The sequence below is a fragment of the Pelmatolapia mariae genome, linkage group LG7 (genome assembly GCF_036321145.2).
Source record: "Pelmatolapia mariae isolate MD_Pm_ZW linkage group LG7, Pm_UMD_F_2, whole genome shotgun sequence".
NCBI lineage: Eukaryota > Metazoa > Chordata > Actinopteri > Cichliformes > Cichlidae > Pelmatolapia > Pelmatolapia mariae.
The window spans coordinates 34,609,787-34,630,157 of NC_086233.1; the positions used below are offsets into that span (position 1 = coordinate 34,609,787).

The 20,371-nt window shown below is 39.5% G+C and overlaps 1 protein-coding gene across 1 annotated transcript in view; it reads right to left on the minus strand.

Moving 5' to 3' along the window:
• Positions 1–609: 609 nt before the first annotated feature.
• The window catches only part of tprn (taperin), a 37,386-nt gene continuing 17,624 nt past the window's right edge, over positions 610–20,371 (minus strand). Inside the window, exons 2-4 of the mRNA XM_063478888.1 lie at positions 8,552–8,753; positions 6,415–6,539; positions 610–5,318 (exon numbers count right to left, since the gene is read on the minus strand). Coding sequence (XP_063334958.1) covers positions 5,256–5,318; positions 6,415–6,539; positions 8,552–8,753 — 390 coding nt within the window. The 3' untranslated portion in view covers positions 610–5,255. The remainder of the gene's footprint in view (positions 5,319–6,414; positions 6,540–8,551; positions 8,754–20,371) is intronic.

The following is a 20,371-nucleotide window of genomic DNA, read 5'->3' on the forward strand; positions in this document are numbered from 1 at the left end:
TGAAAGAGTCTGGAGATGCCGTGGCAGACTTCACACCGTATGACACGTGATGGGTTTGGCAGTAGGTCAATGGGTATTTTGGGAAAGCATATTGTTGGTGAATGCCAATGTCAAGTAGTGTGGTGACTCCTGGGATCTCCTCCACACTCTGCCATGACAAGTTGGGGTGAGGGGAGGAAGACTACCTGTGCAAGTTGAGGAGAGCGCGATGGTTTCTACTCAGTTCACCAAACAATTCCCTTTTTTTGGGGGGGACGCTGTCGCCTCTTTGGTGCACCTTTTGTCACATTTATTCTGTTTGCATGGCTCCAAAAGGGCTGCTTCTACCCACTGAGGTTTTTTTTTTCCTATTTGTGTTCTAGATTAATATCCTTGTTTTGTTGTGTGTAAAAATGTTTGTTCCGATGTGGGTCATCCACCACTGTAGACTTATCAGAACTGAGATTTCTGACAGGTTTTGTTTTTTTAAGGGATTTAAGCTTATTTTTTCCCCATCAGACATTCCCAAATAATAAAGTAACCCAGACTCTTTGCTTTAACTATATGCATAGAAGTCATACTTGGCGCATAGTTTAATTCATAGACAAGAAAGGCTAGAGCACTCGCATTTCTTCAAGTCTTCTATTTATTGAGCTTTCATTTGTACAAGTATGACATCACTTTTTTTTCACTTGCCCAAATCATTGACAATAACTTTACAGTAAGCACATCTGCTGCGATGTAGATTTACAGACGAGAGGAGGGTGGAAAGTAAAAGATGAGCAAGCTTTCTACCACAGTGTCGCTACAGAGTGACCAACACAAACTGCTCATTTTGCATCGGGCATAGACAAAGACGGGGGTTGGGACACTGCGGCAAGAGTCGGTGTGTACACTTCAGAAGCGCTAAAGTTGAGTGCTGCGTCTCTGGCGATCAGAAAAGTTCTTGCTGGTGCCATTTAAGACGAGATGAGTGAAGTTTGCCCACAGTTTGGTCCTTCAGTTCACAGAGAGAGCAAAAAGAGTACCACAGAGTGGGTTTTGGTCAACAGAGGCAGTAGTTACCACAGGTTGATGGATCCACAGGTGTGTCATGTGACCATTAGCCACAATTCCAAAGGAGGTCCAAGCAGGACTCAGTTAAAGGGGACCCGCAATGCTTTTATGGTCATAAACTGTGAGAGACAAAGGTTTATGTTTAAAACATTCAGTTTCTGGCAGTTTGTTTTCTACTCTTGGTCCTATTTGAGATCAGAAAGCATGGATATCACTAATATGGTCATCTCAAGCACAGAGGCCCCTCCCACCTGTGGTTGCTTGTGAGGGGCAGCCAATCAGAAGTAAGCTGCAGTTAAATCAGCTTATTTGAGACTAAGAATTACTTTAACCTCTCTATCATGCACAGCTATTCTGGTAGGGTCCACGAATAAGAATATGGAAATGAGCATTATGGGTCTCCTTTAATCAGTGTGTTTGGAGGATTTATATCCATGACTACAAATCAAGCATACTTAACATTTTTTGGTGTTTTCGTTTACATACCCAAGATTTTTGTGTTTCAAGCAGTTTTCATTCATTTCCTCTCATGATATGATAGAGCACTCTGTAAACACCACAGTGAACAACAAGTTTCAATCAGTGGTCCTCGCTTTTTCTGAGGTGATCCTTGATTATATGTTGTCTTTGATCATGAGACGCACCGTAGTCGAGTTTCTGCAGATTGTGTTTGCACAGCTACAAGTGACAGGGAATTGTCGAGTGTATTGCAGGATTGGAGGATATTGGAGAGATTATTGGGTTAGCAAGGTATAATCCAGCATAGTTTTTAGTGTTTTCAGAGGTGGCTTTCTTTTAGTAACAAAAGCCAGACACATAACCCAATCCAGAGCAGCCAACCTCACGGGTTTTGGTTTCAGAATTTACTGATTCACTTTTAGGCTTGATTTCCCTGGCATGGAGGTTCAATGGGCTAAATTTGCCTTTTCAGTCTTGAACTAGGCTTAAACTATATCTGGTAAACTAAATTTAAAGGCGATCTGTATTCCAAGTTCATATATTTTATACCTTCAATCTTGTGAGCACCATATTACCAATACCACTGAATGAAGCCCTGCTTTCAAGTTACAGCAGCACAAACTGTGCATTTTCTTCTAGCAGGAATTTGCACAGATTTGGTTGGTGATGGAAAAAATGCATTTATGTGTTTTTATGGAAATGTAGCTGCTAGAACACACATTTACTGTAGGCTATTTATCACTGAGAATATTCAGTCAGGAAAATGAATTTCCCTTTGATCTGACCACAGGCTAAACTGATTTCCTCTTCTATTACTTCATCAGGCCAAGTACCCTTTAATGTTTAAATGATTTTCTGCAGAAAGGCTCTTTTGACTAAGCAGCACCAGGCAAGACTTCTGGGTCTTTTTGTAAGGTTTCTCTCTTTTCATATCTAAAATATCAGTAGGACATGCTCAATTGATTGATTTTGTGCAGAATGAAAGCCAAAGTGTGTCCAATGCCTCCTTGTACGTGAGCACACACACAGGCTGAAGCAGAAAGCTTGGACTAATAAAGGAAGCTGATAAAAGCTTCCACAACAGCAGTTATCGCTTGACTGGGAATTGAAGCTTTATCAAGCCACATAACACAAAGAAAGTCCAGCTATTTTGAACCAGACCAAGCAAAATGTATACTGCAATAGATGGAAATGTGTTCATTATTACTAACTTTTTGCCAGTTTGAGACCTTTTCAGAGAAATGTATTGAAGGTCAAATCCAGCCATGCTAAATTTTGGAGAAACAATAATAGGGCTCACTGTTCAATGTGATGTTTTCTGGTAAGCTGATAATCATACCACAGGAAATTTATTGAAAAAAAAAATTACATTCAGTCTTCTGAAACAGAAGCATTGCTGAGCAGTCACATTAAGCGCATGAAGTAAACATCCAAAGTTAGTGGTTCTTTCAAATCGGTGTACACCAGCAGGGGGTTGGAGAGATTTTGTAGGCGGACAAAGATGAAGTCCCTGTGGACCTGTGTGGCGAAACTGCACTTCGGGCTGCTGTTTTTGGTCACAGTGACAAGGCCAAACAATCATAAGACTAGAGTGGCAAAAGAAAACCAAGTGGTCATGGCATTCATCGCGATGCATTCAATCGTGTGTGGCTGAAGAGTTTCATTTCAAATTTTAATTCATTCATGCCGACTGAGACATGGGATTGAAATTAGAAATGCACAGATTATCCCCACCTTTTTTCTTTCAGAATATCTAAATATCAGTCAGTGCAATCTAAACTGATATATCAGTCCACCCCAATCAAAACCCTGACTTAGACTTAAGTCAGGGTTTTCTTTGAAATGTAACTCTTCAACCAAATTTAGGTTGGTGACAAATTAAAGGAAAAGCCTGAACCCTTTAACCCCATATATGCCCTCAGGGGGCAATTTTGCTGGCATGGTTGATGGAAGTGGTCTCTTCCAGAATGATAATGCCCTTCCCTGACCTTGAAAGGAAACAGGTGGGATGTCACTGAATGGATTTATGAGGATGATATCATTAAGAATCAAGTGCTACAGTCTCCAACGTGTTAGATGACATCATCGTGTTTTGGAGGCACGTCATTGAGACGCTTTTAACCTTCTCCTCTAATTTGTCACCAGTCTGTAGGCTTCTCGTTCTTTTAAGTGCACATTTCCTCTACAGCCCACTCTTACTTCCTCATGAGGTGCAAAACAAAGCTAAAAGCATGACAGTGCAAAGACATTTATCAACCAAGACTCCCGGACGAAACATATAACTTGTAAATCCATCAGAGAGAAAGACAAACCTCCTGACGGCAAAGAAACAAATTGCATCTGATTGGAGAAATAAAATGTAAAAAATACATGAAATAATGAGCAGAAGAGATGAATCCCAGTGGAGACAGTACAACAATACTGGCCGAAGAGTGGATGCGAGGCCTTTACAGCAACTCTTTAATCAGTTGGCATTATGAGCATATAAAAAATATGAATAATAAAAAAAAAAGACACACACACACAAACTTTCATTCTTTCTCACAAAACGCCTTTTTTTTTTCTTTTAATGATCAATCACAATCACTGTTGCCTTCAAAGTGGACCGCCTTCTTTCCCTGTGGAATGTGAAAGTAGATGAGGTCCGACTGGTCTGGCGGGGATCTTTCGGAGCCCTCACCAGCAAACATCTGTACGAAAAACCAAAAACAAACAAAACGACCCCCCCCTCAAAAAAAAAAAAGCAGATTTCAGACATGCAAACTTCAACGTTAAGCAGGAATAAATACACAAAGAGCTGAGGAAAGGCATCGGGAGGTCTACCAGCTTTCCAGAGCGGATATACGGACACGTGATTTCAGCAATACGGACATACAGACATTGTTGGCCAAGGTCACTTTATCAAGCATTTAATAAGAAATGAGAGGTGCTACTGATCCCGGGGGGTGGGGTGCATATGTTTCCTCCCTCGTCACATGAAGAAGTGAAGCGTGTTGAAGTTTGCTTGCCAAAAAAAAAAAAATCCAGCAGCTTCAATCAGTACAGCATAGTCTGCCAGAAAATATACAAAACCTAACAAAAAAAAGAAAAAGAAAAAAAAAAAGGCATAGAGAAGCTTTACAGTAAGACAGAACTAACAGAAGTGCTGGATTCAAATCAAAACATGCGGATAAAAAAAGAAAAAAAAAGAGAACAAAGAAATGCAATTGTGGCACCCTTTCACCCTTTTTATGTTTATCTGCCGCCAATCTGCTGTAATGACACGCTTCCACGATAACACTGAACTCTGTCGGCTCCTTCCCTCGTCGACATCCTCCAAAAAGAATAAAATAAAATAAAACCTGAAGCTAAATTTGAACCTCGAAAGCAGCAAAAACTTCTACAGCGTGGCGAGGAGGAAGATTCTGGACGCTGACAGATCAACTGTCCGTTAGAGGATCACGGGTTGGGAAAGACAGCCCAGCTGCTTTTTTTTTTTTTTCCTTCTTCTTTTCTTTTTAGGATTTGTTGCTTCAGCTTCAGAAAGAAGGTGGGCATTGAACACCAGGCCAGCCACCCGGCAGCTCCGATGCGCAGCTGGTAACGTGGCGTGTGGCGGTGCCGTGGCAGGAAATCAGCCAGAAAAACAAAAATAAAACACCCATGTTTCCTGTCTGGTCAGGAAGATGTGCTTATAGTCGGCTGGAGTGTCGAGGTGGAGGCAGTCTGGTCCCACAGGTGAGATGCTGCGATGCTACTGTACAGCTGATTGGTCAGGCAGATCAGAAGTAAAGAGCGGGCTCGCTGCTGTAGTCGGTGAGGGAGGAGCTGTCCGCCGGCGTGAGCTGAGGAGAAAAGAGAAAGAAATACTTTGAATTAGATAAAGTTATGTAATCTAAGATACCCTATAATAATAGAAAGAAACTAGAAAGAATCAAACTACTATTTGAGTTTTGGTGCAGCCCCTCAGTTCACCTTCTGTCCTCTACTTTTAAGTCACCTTTCTTCTGATTGGCTGCCCCTTTACAGACATAAGGCTGGAACAGCAGGTGGACGGGGCCTCAGTGCCTAAAATGACTATATTAGGCACTAGAGATGAGTTTGGTTGCAAGATGAAAAGATCTATTCCCCAACTGGTTGACATGTGGTCGCTGGAGGCTGTTACAATCACTAGAATGAAGTTGGTCACACTGAAATCTTGCATGTGATTGCTTTGGTTGCTAGCAGGTTGCTGTGATTACCAGTAGTTTGCTTCTTGTCTTCAAATGTTTGCAGACAAATTGAAAAAGTGTAACTGAGACCGTTCACCTTCTGGAATGTGCTGGCTGTAGTTTCACTGCAGCTAAGAGAGTAAAGGACGAGTGTCTGAAGATAAGACAGCAACTTCAATGCAAACTACAGGCGGTTAAGGCAATCTGCAAGTGACCAAAATAATCACACAGAGGTTTACAGTGCAGCATCCTCTCTTAAACCAATTTCACCCAGCAACTGCCAGCAGCCAACCAGTCTCTATGCCTCTGAATGAAGATTCATGGATAATAGGAACAGAAAAACACTGTCTGAAACTGTTTGTTCAATGCATTCTGAAGCCTGAACCTTTCCTTATCATCACATTAAATTTATCACCTACAACTCTATAAAATGATGCCGTGTATAACAGTCTGAATTACTGAAGTATCACAAGTTTCAGTTTAGGACCCAGTACCTTAATGTGCCATCTATAATCAATAATCCATCTATAATTTTAACCAAAATTCATTAAATCATAAAATGGCAACATACCAACTTTCATGGATGTAAAATATGCTGCTTTTCTCTGTTTCATATATTTGTAAATCAAATACTTTGAGTTGATAGATGGAGGTGAAAAACAGGGGGTCACATCTCCTGTGGAGTCTGAAACCCAACTTTAAGTATGGCAGCTGAAGGCGTTTCCCTCACCATGACCTCCTCAGTTATCTGTGTCTGCTGGGAGGCGCCATCCTCCTGGTTAATGCCGTCATCGTGTTTGTGCTCCTGCCAGGCGCTGAAGTCTACCGAGTGCTTGGGAATGTAGCTGGACAGATCTGCAGACAAAAATAAATAAATAAATAAGACTAAAACACATTAGATATTAACTGTGTAACTTTCCCCCCTGCATTTTTATTTTTATCCAAGTCATTCCAACATTTAGGTTTTCAAGTGTGTTTTTTGGTATAAAGAATGTGAGCTGCTTTTAATGACAGTGCTTTATGAGATACAGTATGTGAATACACTGTTGTTAAATCACTACAGTGGCCACTGTTTCTTGGAGGATGAAGTCGTTTCACACAATAGGTTGCTTCAGCCCTGCTGCACCACAGTGGAGACTGTGACAGCAGAGTTCTTAGAAACATTGGTTTTATTTTAATTACTAAGCAACGCCAAAGACTTTTGCACAGCCTCAGTAGAGGTTGAAGAGGGGCGTAACATAATCTGGTGATTTAGAGCTACAATTATGAGCTTCCTTATTGAGTTTCCAGTGGCAAAGCACAACATAGTTCATTATGTAACCCAGAGGAGACACGATAGTCATCACGTTTAACAAACATCATCGGTTTAATTTTTTTTCTTTTTTTTACCTAAAAAGGCCAAAAATGCTACTATAACTGCATCCACTTGTTAGCTGAAGGGCTTATTATATCTGAGTGAGTCAGCTGCTCTCAGATGTAGTAAACAGGACAGCCAGTAGGGGGCTCTGCCACCACACCTATTATGGCTTACATACTCACTTTACCTCCATACAAATGAGGAGGATGATGATGGCAAAACAAAGCAGTAATGACCTGATTGGACTAGCTTTGCACTTTACACAGCATCTTCCCCTTCTTTCTGCACATCAGCAGCTCTCTTTAATCTCTGGAAGCGCTCGCAAATTCTTCAGTTTTGAAATCTGCTGTTTTATTAATATGAACTTGCAGAATGCTAAAAGCTTTATAAAACTGGATCTATGTATGTAGATAAGCAGTCAGATTAGCAGTCTGATCTTTCAGTGCCATTTTACCCAGATATATAAATACCAAAAAAACCAACCAAATAAACAAACAAACAAACAAACAAAAAACACCTGACGAGTTTCCAGTCTCTCTGAACTTCTTACTTTGTCATTGTGGGAAAGTGCAGAAAACATCATGAAAAAAAAAAAAAGAACTAAACCAGCACCCTTTAAAAAAAAAAAGAAGATACCACTAGCCTAGCCTCAGTTCATTTAGGATGCGAATACACTTCACCATTTTAATCTCTGCTCCACATGCAGTGTTTTTTAGTGCTAAACCTTTAATTCTGTTAACATCTGCTTTATCTAATTTGCATCAGAATGTGGCACGTGCGCTGTCTGGTAGGTGTTTTTGCCTAAATTAATTTTGAATAAACCTAAAAGCATAGCTATGTTGGCAACAATTAACATGATTTTTAACTCATTCTAAAATTATTATGAGGCTACACATATTACAAATATGCTTGCACTAAAAGCCTAAAGCCTTAAAGATGAAAACTGACCAAACATGCTCATGCAGACAGGCTAGCCTGATATTTTTAAGTGATATAACTTGTCATGATAAGCAAACTACTGTAATGTTTTTCAGTTAATTTGGGGGCAGCTCACAGTAAACGTTCAGTAAATGCAGCTCAAGAGTGAAGACAAAGTAGGGGTGTGTTTTTTAAAGGTAGTTAATTTCTCCCACTACTAAAAATACTGGACCAATCATAAAAGGTGATTCGCTTTGATAAGTTTGATTTACATGGCTGGTCGCTTGCAAACTCTCCAGGCACTGGTTGCCTAGGTAACCCTCTAACGTCTGAGATGAGAATTTAATTTAAAACTAAAACTAAAACTGAAAGAGTTCGTCCTTGCAAACAAAAAACTTGCAAGATAAGCGCGACTGCAAATGCACTTATCTTGCAAGCTGTGCCATTAAGTACAATCTGAGCCAGTGGATTTTAGGGTACATTGTGATGATGATAAATAAAATAATAATCATCATCATCGTCATCCTCTGAGGATCATGAGTATATGAAGGAGATTTGACAACCAGCTCTTCTTTGTTTCACAAAATCTCACCGTTGCTGTTGGTGGTGTGGGAGGGTGAGCCGGTCAAACTGGCTCGAGGGATGTGGATCCGTCCCACCATGCTCGGCTGTTCGTCTGCCAGCTTCTCATCTTGTTTGTCCTCCTCTTCCTCCTCCCCGCTGTCCCACACGCTGCTTTCTGATGGATACTCGTATGTGCTCTGGAGGCTGGACTCGTTGAAGGAGATCTTCAGCTGAAAGACGTGCAGAAAAATGGGTGTGATCACCTGCTGTTCTTTTTAAACATCTGTACTTATGAATATTTAAACTCTTAGTTAAAATATAAAGTCCTCTGCTGTAAATCCACATGGTCATACATGTATGTTTCATGTTGAGTGAAACATACATGTATGACCATTATCAAAGAGCTCAGTTCCTGTCTCCTAACTTGATGTTTTTGCGAAGATATGATGTGAAATGTCCAATTATGCCCCACAATATCCTGCAATAAATATAAAGAATCTTTCCAAAAATTCCCGGATTTGGATCAGGAGCATCTACACAAATTAATCTCTTCTGAATTGGAGTAATGTCCTATCTTTGGTAAAAATAAACTAAAAAAAAAAAAATAATACCAATCCCTTGGTCATTTGCTTGGAAATACTCCTAATGCTAACAAACAAACCAATAACACCTCGTCACCAGATTCAGCATCTCGCTTAAGCGTTTTTGCGTGAAATCAGCATTGAGCTTCTTGTATTCACTTTCCACAACTGAAATACCTCAAATTCTACCAACATGCATTTATTTACTTCCTGGCAGAATAATTTGATTCAACGCCAACTTGACTTATAAACCTGATTTGTTTACAGGCCAAACTTCTCCTTTCCCAGCACAGATTTGAACTTGACACTCGCAGCAGGCTCCTTCAAGAGGGCTTTGTTTTACGAGCCCAGTTAAACTGAACAGGTTATTACTTCCTTATTGCTGCGTAATTATACTGTCGATACTGAGCATCACGTGTCTCAGTCATTTGATGACACTGCAGTCATGGCAGTTTAACTCGATGCAAACCCACTTCTTCATAACTTATTCAGCAAAGCTTTTAATTAGGATTCCTGCAGAGCCAGCTGCAGTTTGTTCACTCATCTGAGGCTACGTGTGCTGTACTTTGTGTGCCCTTTAAGTGGGACAGGTGGCAGCCTTGCAGGAGCTCGAGGGCCTGTGATTGATTGTCTCAGAGTATGCGGCGAGACGCGCCTGTCTGGCAATGCTTCAGAGGCTTGCAAACACAGATCCGTGGGGTGAGACGAGCCCTCGCACTTTGCTGGGCTGTGTAATGAATGCAACAGAGGTTTAAGCTGTCAGGGAGCATTTATTCTAAAAGGAGACATCTCACCACCTGTAGAAAGAGAAATCTACAGGTGGTGTGATCAACATGTATGTGCATCAGCTGTGCTGCAATCAGATCTGTCTATCTTGCCAACAAATCCAGGTATCTCTGTATGTGTTTGCCCATTTTTCACAGCTCTCAAAAACCATTCCCTTGTAGACTGGATGTAAAAGACGCTCGTAGCCACCGTACCATCACATCCTGAGGTTTAAAACCAGCTACACTGCTGGCTATTCAAAGAAATGCAAGTTCAGGAAACATCCATTTTGGCTTTTCTTCTACAGTGTGTGGGCCTCACCTGTGTCAGTATCCCTGTCAATATATCCTCAGATTTTGCGATTGTGTTTCTCCTGTTCTGCACTTTGTGTCATTCAGCGACTGTTTTGGATTGAAGGTGACTTGACTATTTGATTATTTATCAACATTAGCTCGGCTCCTCTGGCTCACTGAATGCATTTTATGTTTATTAGTAGCAACACGTACACATTTACACACACTACTGCCTGCATGTCAGATGTTGTGGCTACAGAAAAAAAAGCTTAGTTCACCAGATTATACAAATTAAAGCTGCAATACATCTTCCATTTCTGAAAGCTAACAGGAATTTAAAAGCACAAACATATGCAAAGACACCATCTTGCCATCAGTAGACGCCTATTGCATATGATTTTTCTGGAGTCAAGTGTGCAGCTCTCTTCCTGAGGGCTTTATTTTGAAGTTGGCAGAAAGACTATAAATGGTTTATAATAAGTTACTATTTATGTCTTCTGGTCGGATGTAGGCGTTGCAAACTCAAAAAGCTTGTATTTTTTCCCCCTGAGTTGCCATGGCATTCAAAACTGACACACACACACACACAGACAAACCTGCTGTTTGTCTGTGTCTTCCCCGAGGCGATCAGCTGACTGCTCTTAACCTGCTGTACCTGGCTCCATCAACTCTGCAGGCCGTGATCTAAATCTGCTCTAATCTCCATCACAAGGCCGCCCTCCACCATTCAGAGCTCGCAGTTAACCTATATTATAAAATGCCATGCTTTCTTTCCCCCGGATCCTTTATGTCCTCTCTGTAATTGATAGTTGGAACAGGAGCGTTTCCAGGTGTGGCACAGAGGATAAAGAAATCTTGCCGAACTATAATACTAAACCACTTGTAAACTGGTTGAAAGTCAGAATGGTTTTAAGTGTGGACAGACCTCCTGCCTCCATAAATATGTATTAAAAGATGTGTAACAATATGATGACTGCAATTAAACACAAGGTTCAAAATTCAGCCCGTCTGTGACCATAAAAAGAGGATGCAATAAATAAGGTGAACTGTGCATTATATATACACATGTTGTATTAGGTTCACCTTCATAAAGTAAAAGAGTTCAGTTTGTTTATTTTCAGCATTATACACTGAAATATATCCACCCGTCCAGTAGATCAGTAATCCTACAGTGTTTCTATAACCTCTTACACTACCCAAAAAATACAAGCAGGTATATCTATCCATACAGACATACACAGTATAGAAAAACAAAAATCTTGATTCTTCTAGTGTACACTATGAAGACAATTACTCTCTATTGTGCACTTTGGCTAAGGTAACAAAGAAGCTGATGCCAAAAAGAGAGCAAAAGGAAGAAGCAGGTGGAGGATGATTAAAAAAACCCCATCCATAAATGGGTTATAGCCAAAGGCGACATTGTAAGTGATGACATCCAACAAAAATCTAAGTCTTTAATGAATTTTGTTGTATTTACTAAGCACGGAAAACCAAAGTATGATCACACCTCAGCGAAACAGCTGCTTATTAGAATAGGTCTATAAAAATGTTTTGTTTAAAGCTGTACATTTAATTCCTTATTGTTCTGTACATTGGCTTGGAAAACTGGTAATTATGGTAGTTAAGGTTAGAAAATATTGATGAATGCTGAAATTTGAGAATGAGGCCAAAAATCTTGACCCGACTCGCCCGACCACTGTCAAGTGTTTACGCGTGAGAACATCCAGACCAGTATCTATGAGATTTCGAACTTTAGAAATCAGTTTTAACTGCTGAAGTTTAGTGACAAACCACATCTGCCGTACGTCCGTTATCATATCCTGATGATATGACAGTTACCAATATCTGATTAAGGTTAACAAGAAGCTCATAAAAAAATAACAACATGTATTCAGGTAATAATATCAGTAGGATTTGTGCATATTTTACAAATCTTATTATCTTATTGGTATTAATGTCACGTAAAGCACATTACTGAACAGCTGATGAGTGTAATGCTTTTAATGTTTTCGTTTTGTCTGTTTTTCAAGGCAAAATATTATTAAGAAATAAATTAATATGGCACAAAAATCCATGTTAAGTCCAAAACAAATGAGGTGTGGGGGGTGGGGGTTAATAGGTAAGTAACAGTAACTTTAGCATTTAAATAAAAGGACTTATTTCTTCCTCTTAACACTCAATTTTACAGTACAAGCTAAATCCATAAACATCATCATTTATGCCTTTAGACTCTTTTTTTAATGATCATGGTATTAGATGGCAACTTGGGGTTCAGTATCTTGCTCTGCACTTTGAGAGCAGACTGGAGGAGCTGGTGACCTAACCAGCGATCTCCTGTTAGCAGACGACCTAGTCTACCTCCTTAGCTAAAGCCACAGTTGGTGTGGACACGACAAGCCAAGGGTGGGTCTGACTGAGGACCCGAGAGGCACTGCATGCTTGTAGGCATCACCATGTGGTAAAGCATGCCCCATTTATCCTCAATTTTTACTCTTAGTGGGTCATAATGTACAAAATTAACATTATGCTGAATTCAGTAAGACTTGGAGCTAACGAATGAGAAGCAAAACTAATTGGGAGAGTGCTTGAGGTATAAATGTTTTTTTTTTTTTTTTTTTTTTTTTATAAAAGGTCATTTTGTCATAGATTTCTATACAACCACATAACTATTTTAGAGCTAGATGGGTCTCCCCCTGCTGTTCATTAGAGATAATGCCAGCGTAATTCACTTTAGACCTGGAAGCTACGCCCATCTTTTATATACAGCTAATCATGAGTACTGTTTTCCCACATATTCCTCCTGACAGCCATGACGAAACATCAGTATTCAGCAGTAGTAACTGCAGAAACCACAATGCCATTTAAATCCTGTGTACACACACTCTTGACACAGTGTGTTAGCATCTCTGAAAAGGGCCCTCGCTCCCAGAAATCTCTTATTTTTTAGCCCCAAACCTCTTTTTTTTAGTTCCTCTGTTAAATCCTACCCCACATAAAAAAGGTTTTCCTTGCTAAACTGGCATCCTGACTTAGAGGAAGTCTCTGGATGCCAACAGCACGTCCCATCAATAAATCAGGCTTGCTGCTGGGCTCGCTTCCCCTTTCACAGTCTTTCACTTTTTCTTTTTGTCTTTCTTCTTCTCACATGAGACTCGACGGTTAGACGAGACTCCTCTGCAGCTCCTTACTCTGCATCCTTTCGCTCTCACTTGCTGCTTTAGCTGCCCTTTCTTTTCTCCGTAACATGAGAAAAGAAAGGGGAACGAAATTCTGTGCAATTTAATAAAGACCACAACTTAACGGGGATGTTTGTTTAGGGGCCGCTCCCTTCCTGCTGCAGTTAGTTGTGTGGCTCTTTTTTCTATGATAAAAGGCTGCATCATGGAGGCAGAAGCGATTCGTCTTCTGTCCTCAGGCTATGGGACAGGCCACACTCACGCCTGCTGTCCTCCTTGCTCACCACAGGGTGCCAAACAGACGCCATTAAACAGGACACTGATTTAGATTAATTTCCACTTTGCCTTGAGAAAGACGCTTTTCATTTTTCATTGTTTCAGCAGGGTATTTTTTGATATACAGTCTACTTTTATATTATTTATTGATAAAGTTTAACGTTACAAAAACAGTCATCTTCAGGCACTTAGCATTTTTGAGCCAGCACACAAACACCCACAGCGATGACACTCCCCAACAGCAGTGGCCTCCCGACTATAGAGAGAAATATGTCTCAAAAAGGCTACAAACGCGTACGCTATATAAACTAAGATTTACAAACGTTTGCAGCAATTTCTGTGTAACTTTTGAAGCACATGCTTCAATCCACACATAAATACAAAGTAATTTGACCTTTGTAAACTATAATTTATTTAGAATTTATCAATTTCAGCTTCACGAGTTGGATAATTTTCTCTTTCAAAAAGCCCCCTTTGCATACAAATTCCTAAAAATGCACTTCACAGCCCTCTTGCACACTTACAAAAAATTAAATATGAGTGCACGAATCACCTGAAACACACATTTAGACTTCATTTTTTCAAATAAAGTGGGTATTTCTAGGCTGTGTTTATATTCACTTTGCGATGCACATACTGACAGCTGCACACACAACGTGCGAGTAAGGCAGGGTCCAACTTAGGTCACAGTCACACAGGCCTAGAAAGCACTCAGCAACCCGATGGCAACTTCCCGTCATTGGCCAGGACCGGTATCTGCTCCTTTGTGTAAGGAGATACAGATCGAGCACTGCCAGAGTCCTGAAAAATTACCTCCAACGGGCTACACATTCCATGTGTCAAAAAAAGACTGCGAGAGTAGTTAAAGTTACCACCATCCTTTAGTGGAACCTGTGGCAGCCTACATCAACACTGTGCAGCTGGTTACTGGTGCCCCATTTTCTTCGGGTTCATGTCAATGCAACGTGTAGTGACATTTCTAGAGAGGCCACATATGCGGAAATATAAATCTCACTAAAGTCTCATAAAGGGGGATTACCGAGGGGATATTTGCTGGCTAACAACTTGTGACTGACAAGTGCCGTTTCAGTGAGATTTCTGCCAGGCTTCAAAACACAAAGATGGAGATGGCAAAAACACTTGAGGCTTCATAACAGGACTTCACAAACTGCAGTTAGGGCTATGACAAATACTTACACTACATTAGACAGGTGGTTTTAATGCTGTTGCCAAGCAGCGTGCACAGCATGTAGACCAAATATAAAGAATCGTCTGTGTGATAAGATTAATTGTTTTTGAACCAGTAGTTAAGCTTAATTATGATGAAGACTTCCTGCAAGGCTGATGTACTTTCACTTCGTGGATCAAAAGTCAGATGATGATGTGCATTTTATAAGCAAAGTTACTGATTGATCTGAACTGAAAAAGCACACAAATATGGGACAGTGTGTGAGACTGCAATAGACAACCTGAGAGGCAGACTGATTATTCTAGGTGGAAAGGTTTTTAGAATTAGACTATGTGAAGAACTGGGTTAGAGTAATTACGTGTAATTGTGCAACCTTCAAAATATAAATGTGTGCCTTTATTTTAATTTGTACATATTTGAATCTTGTTTTGGGTTTTTTTTTTGTTTGTTTTTGTTTTGGGTTTTTTTACAAAAAAGTTTTGGGACTTTTCCTCCAGTTTATTATTTTTTTCTTTTGCTTTTTATTTACACTGCTCCAAAAATTATATTTGCACCCTTCCTGATTTTTTGTGTTTTGCATATTTTTCCCACGTTAAGTTAAACAAATTGTAATAACAATTACTCAAGTAAATACAAAATACTGATTTAAATGATTTCAGTATTAAGGGGGGGGCTTGTGTCAGGTTTGGCAAGAAACATTTTGATGATCTTCAAGACTTTTGGGGTGACGGGTTCACCTCCGAATTTTATAAAGCATTTAAAGAGGATCTCATTCCTATATTGAGAAAAACATGCAATTGGGCACTTGAAAAGGCACAAATCCCACCCACCTGGAAAGAAGCAATTATATCCCTCATACCAAAGGAAGCCAAGGACAAGAATGAATGTGGGTCATACAGGCCGATTTCTGTACTTAACGTAGATTACCGTATCTATACATCCATAATGGCCAAACGAATGGAAAAAATACTCCCTAACCTCATACATAATGATCAGGCTGGTTTTATACATAAACGTCAAACCCAGGATAACACAAGACGCACTTTACACATAATGAACCATATACAACAACATACAGAGCAGGCTGTGATCCTCAGTCTTGATGCTGAAAAGGCATTTGACTCTGTTTGCTGGCAATACTTATATAGAGTTTTGCATAAATTTGGTTTTGATAAGCTAATAATAAATAATATAAGGGCATTATATGATAATCCGTCTGCAAGGCTTAGGATCAATGGCCACCTAACCCAATCTTTAACATTGGAGAGGGGAGTGAGACAAGGCTGTGCCTGGTCTCCTCTTCTCTTTGCTATTTTTCTGGAGCCACTTGCCCAACATATTAGGCAAAACAGAAAAATCGCAGGTGTTACAATAAATGAAGTGGAACATAAAGTAGCATGCTATGCCGATGATGTACTCTTATTCCTAAAAACACCTGAGGAGGCTCTGCCGGAGGTAATGAACTGTCTTAAAAACATGGGCCCAATGACAGGATACAAACTGAATCTAAATAAAACTGAAGCTCTTCCCTACAATTATAGTCCATCCGAAAAGCTCAAACAAACATACCCATTGAAATGGAACACAGACTCAATTAAATATTTGGGGGTAACACTTACTAAAGATACAAGTAGATTATTTGACAAAAACTATAACCATCTATATCAAAGGGTCAAAGTGGACCTTACAAAATGGAATCATATCCCATGTTTGAGAATAAGCTCTAGAATAGAAACCATCAAAATTAATGTCTTACCAAGATTTCTATATCTGTTTCAGACCCTCCCACTCCAGATTAATCAAAAAGACTTTACTGAATGGGATAAAACGATTTCTAGATTTATATGGCAAGGGAGACGACCCAGAATAAGATACAAAACATTGCAACTGCCTAAAGCGAACGGCGGCTGGGGCCTCCCGTGCTTAAAAAAATACTATACTTCAGCAATGATCAGGGCTATGTTGCACTGGTGCGATCCCTCATATAAAGCAGCATGGAAGGAAATTGAAAGCAAAACAATATCCAATATGCATATACAGGCAGTTCTAGCGGATAAAAATCTACAGGATTACATTTCCAAAATAAGAAATCCCTTGGTAAAAGCCACTCTAGGGGTCTGGAAAACGATGGTAAAAGAAAATAAGCTGGAGAAGGACATAAAAATATTAAAATGGTGTGCATACGATTCGGAATTTACACCAAATCAAATGGACCCTAGTTTTAAAAACTGGATAGATAAAGGAATTACATCGATGTGTGGTATAGTAAAGAAGGGTGAAATCATGAGTTTCCAAACTCTAAAGCAAATGTTTCATTTAGAAAACCAAGACCACTATAGATACCTGCAGTTAAGAAATTTCTACACCCGAAGCATCAAAAACCAAACATCCACTACTGTGAGCCCACTTATCCAACTCTTTGTAAATGCTTATAAGTCAGAAATTAAGAAAGGTGTAATCTCACAAATATACAACAGTCTTCATGATCTCAGCAATTATTCAACAAAGTATATAAAAGAAAGATGGGAGAAAGAGGGAGGTCTGGCAATTACAGAAGAGGAATGGCAAAACATTTGTTCCTTTCATTGGAAAAGTACAAAATTACATATATGGAAGGAATTCTGTTGGAAAAGTTTTGCTCGTTTTTTCATTACCCCAGCTATAAAGGCACATTATGATGAAGGAAGTTGTGAATGTTGGAGGAACTGTGGTTCCGAAACAGCACATCACTACCATATATTTTGGGATTGTAAGAATATCAAGAACTATTGGAGAGAAGTCCATAAAGCGCTGCAAAACATATTTGGTACATATTTACCCTTTGACTTCAAATCCATATTTTTGGGGTATATACCCTCAGACATAAAGGGTATAGATAAATACTTATTTGGTGTGCTGCTGGCTGCAAGTAAAAAGGCACTGACTAAAAGATGGTTGACACAGGATCCACCAACATTAAACAGCTGGACTTATGTAACTTTTGAAATTTACAAGATGGAAAAGATTACTTTTTTAGTGAATTTTGAGTATGAGAAATTTTTAAAACACTGGAGAAAATGGTTCCACTATATGAGTCCTATAAGGCCAGATATTGCTGATACTCATCATTGAAGGAATGACCAGGTACTTTTTTGCTTGTTTACTTTATTTTTGATAATAACATGTACTAATGTTATGTCATCATCTGCTATCGAAAGTGTTGGTTTTACAGTTGCTCCCTCTCTGGATGTATATAGTTACATATTATACCTTCTTTTTTTTGTGTGTGTGTGGTTTTTTTGGGGGTTTTTTTCTTCTTCTTTCTCTCACACTTACATGTAGAAAATATTTGATGTGATGGCGGTCATCCAGACTACTGTATATATGAGTCTAAGGACTAAAGAAGCCATCAAACACTGTGTATTTTGTTTTGTTTTCTGTATAACTTTAATAAACACTTGAATTAAAAAAAACAAAACAATGTGCAATATATGTATACCCTGAAAAGGATTTACACCAATAAATGTACTGCAATATGGTTTCTGCTATTCAAGCTTAGTCTCTGTATCCTATTTTTAACATATGTTTCAACATTAGTATTAAAATCTGAGTTTTCCCTGCTTAAAAAAAAGACTTTTGGGAAAACATTCTGTGGGCTGACAGGACTTTTTGGAAGGTTTAAGTCTTGTTACATCTGGCATAAAACCCACACAGCATTGACTAAAAAGAACATTACACCAACAGTCAGACATGGTGGTGGCAGTGTGATGGTCTGGAACTGCTTTGCTATTTTAGGACAGCTTTCTGTAACCGTTGAAACTGTGAATTCTGAAAATCCACCCAAAAAATGCCAAAAAATCCTGAAGGAGAATGTCTGACCATCAGTTCATGCCTTGAAGCTCAAGCTCATTTGGGCTATGCAGCAGGATAATACAAACGCTTTTGGGTTTTGGGTCAAAGTCTGGACTTAAATCCAATTGAGATTCTTTGGCATGACCATGGCCGTGCTGGCAAACTCTTCAATGTGGCCAAATTAAAACAATTCTGCAAAGAAGAGAGGGCCAAAATTCCTCCACAGAGACGTGAAACACTCACTGACAGTTACTGCAAACACTTGATTACCGTTGTTGCTGCCAACGGTAGCACAACCAGTTATTAGGTTTAGGGGCAAACTACTTTTTCACACAGGTCCAGGTAGGATTGGTTTGTTTGTTTCCCCTTTAATTAATAAAATCATCATTTAAAGAGCATATTTTGTATTTAACCAGGTTATCTTTGTCTAATATTAACATTTGTTTGATAATCTGAAAGATATAGGTGAAGTCATATCATTTCAGCAGTGTGGTTGATGCTTTTCTTGCACTGAAGAAAAAAAATATTCATTTAGAGCTCAATAAATCAGATTTCTTCCACAAGTTGTTTCCACCCTAAGTTTCATCAGCTGTGTTTTTTGCTGTTCATGCTTTATGAAGCACAAACAGACGCAAGAGAAAGACAAACAAAAGAAGTAAGGGAGAAAAGGAAGAGGCAAGCCAGCTGATGAGATTATGTCTTTATGATTGTGCTTCGGCCAATAAGCGAGATGGGAGCAGTGCCACGCATTTTTTCCAGGCCACCCAGCATGGCGTGTCCTCGTTTGGTGAAAAGTGGCTCTTGCTGAATGGACACACCGAACTGGAAGGCTGCAGACTTACAGCAGAGCTTCAGCACAATAGTTCAGCCCTATTGAGGTTGTTGCAGCATGGGCGCGTTTGTATTTACACGGTGTGCCAGTCTTATGTCGGTATTTCCAGGTGGTGAAGGGCGCGGCGTGTACAGTCATGTAGAATATGTGTAGAAGAGTGTTTGATACCTATTGTCCATTCAATAACACATAAAATCAAGTCATCAGGATCTAATGTTGGCACACTGATGCCCACCACAAGGACTACACGCATGCAAGGCTGCTGGAAGAAGACTGACCTGGTGCCTGATTAGAGCTAATCTCCAGCCAGGTAGATAATATTAGAACAGCACCACAATGACCCGACTGAAGAGTCTGGCTGCAGAGGCATTAGCACCAACAAGAGAGATAACAAAACGTAACCAACAAAGCATCACTCAGCTGGTTATGATAACTAGTGCCAACTAGAAAAAACACAAAGTAGTAAGTGCATCATTATCAAACAGAGGATAATCACATTTCCACATTCTTATAGGAACTCTTCTATTTTACTAGCTTTGACACTTTCACTCCACCAAACTTGCTAATAATACCTGCTTTATACATTCAACAGAAGATTTGTTGATTTATTTTTAAAACCTTAACTAAGAAAAATTAACACCATAACATCACCAACTGATGGAGTCATCACTGGTGATAACCTTAACCCTAACTATCAGAATCATCTTTTCCCCTATACTGCAAAACTCATGAGCCACCCCTCATTTCCTTAGATCTTGCTAGGAAAATGGGAAATAGCTGCAGTAATGTACTGAAACAAGAAAATAAACAACTCTAACAAGCTTCAAAGCCAATATTTGCAAGATCACCTTTATTCTTAAACACAGGCTGAACTCTCTTAGGAAAGCTTTTTTGTAATTTCTTTA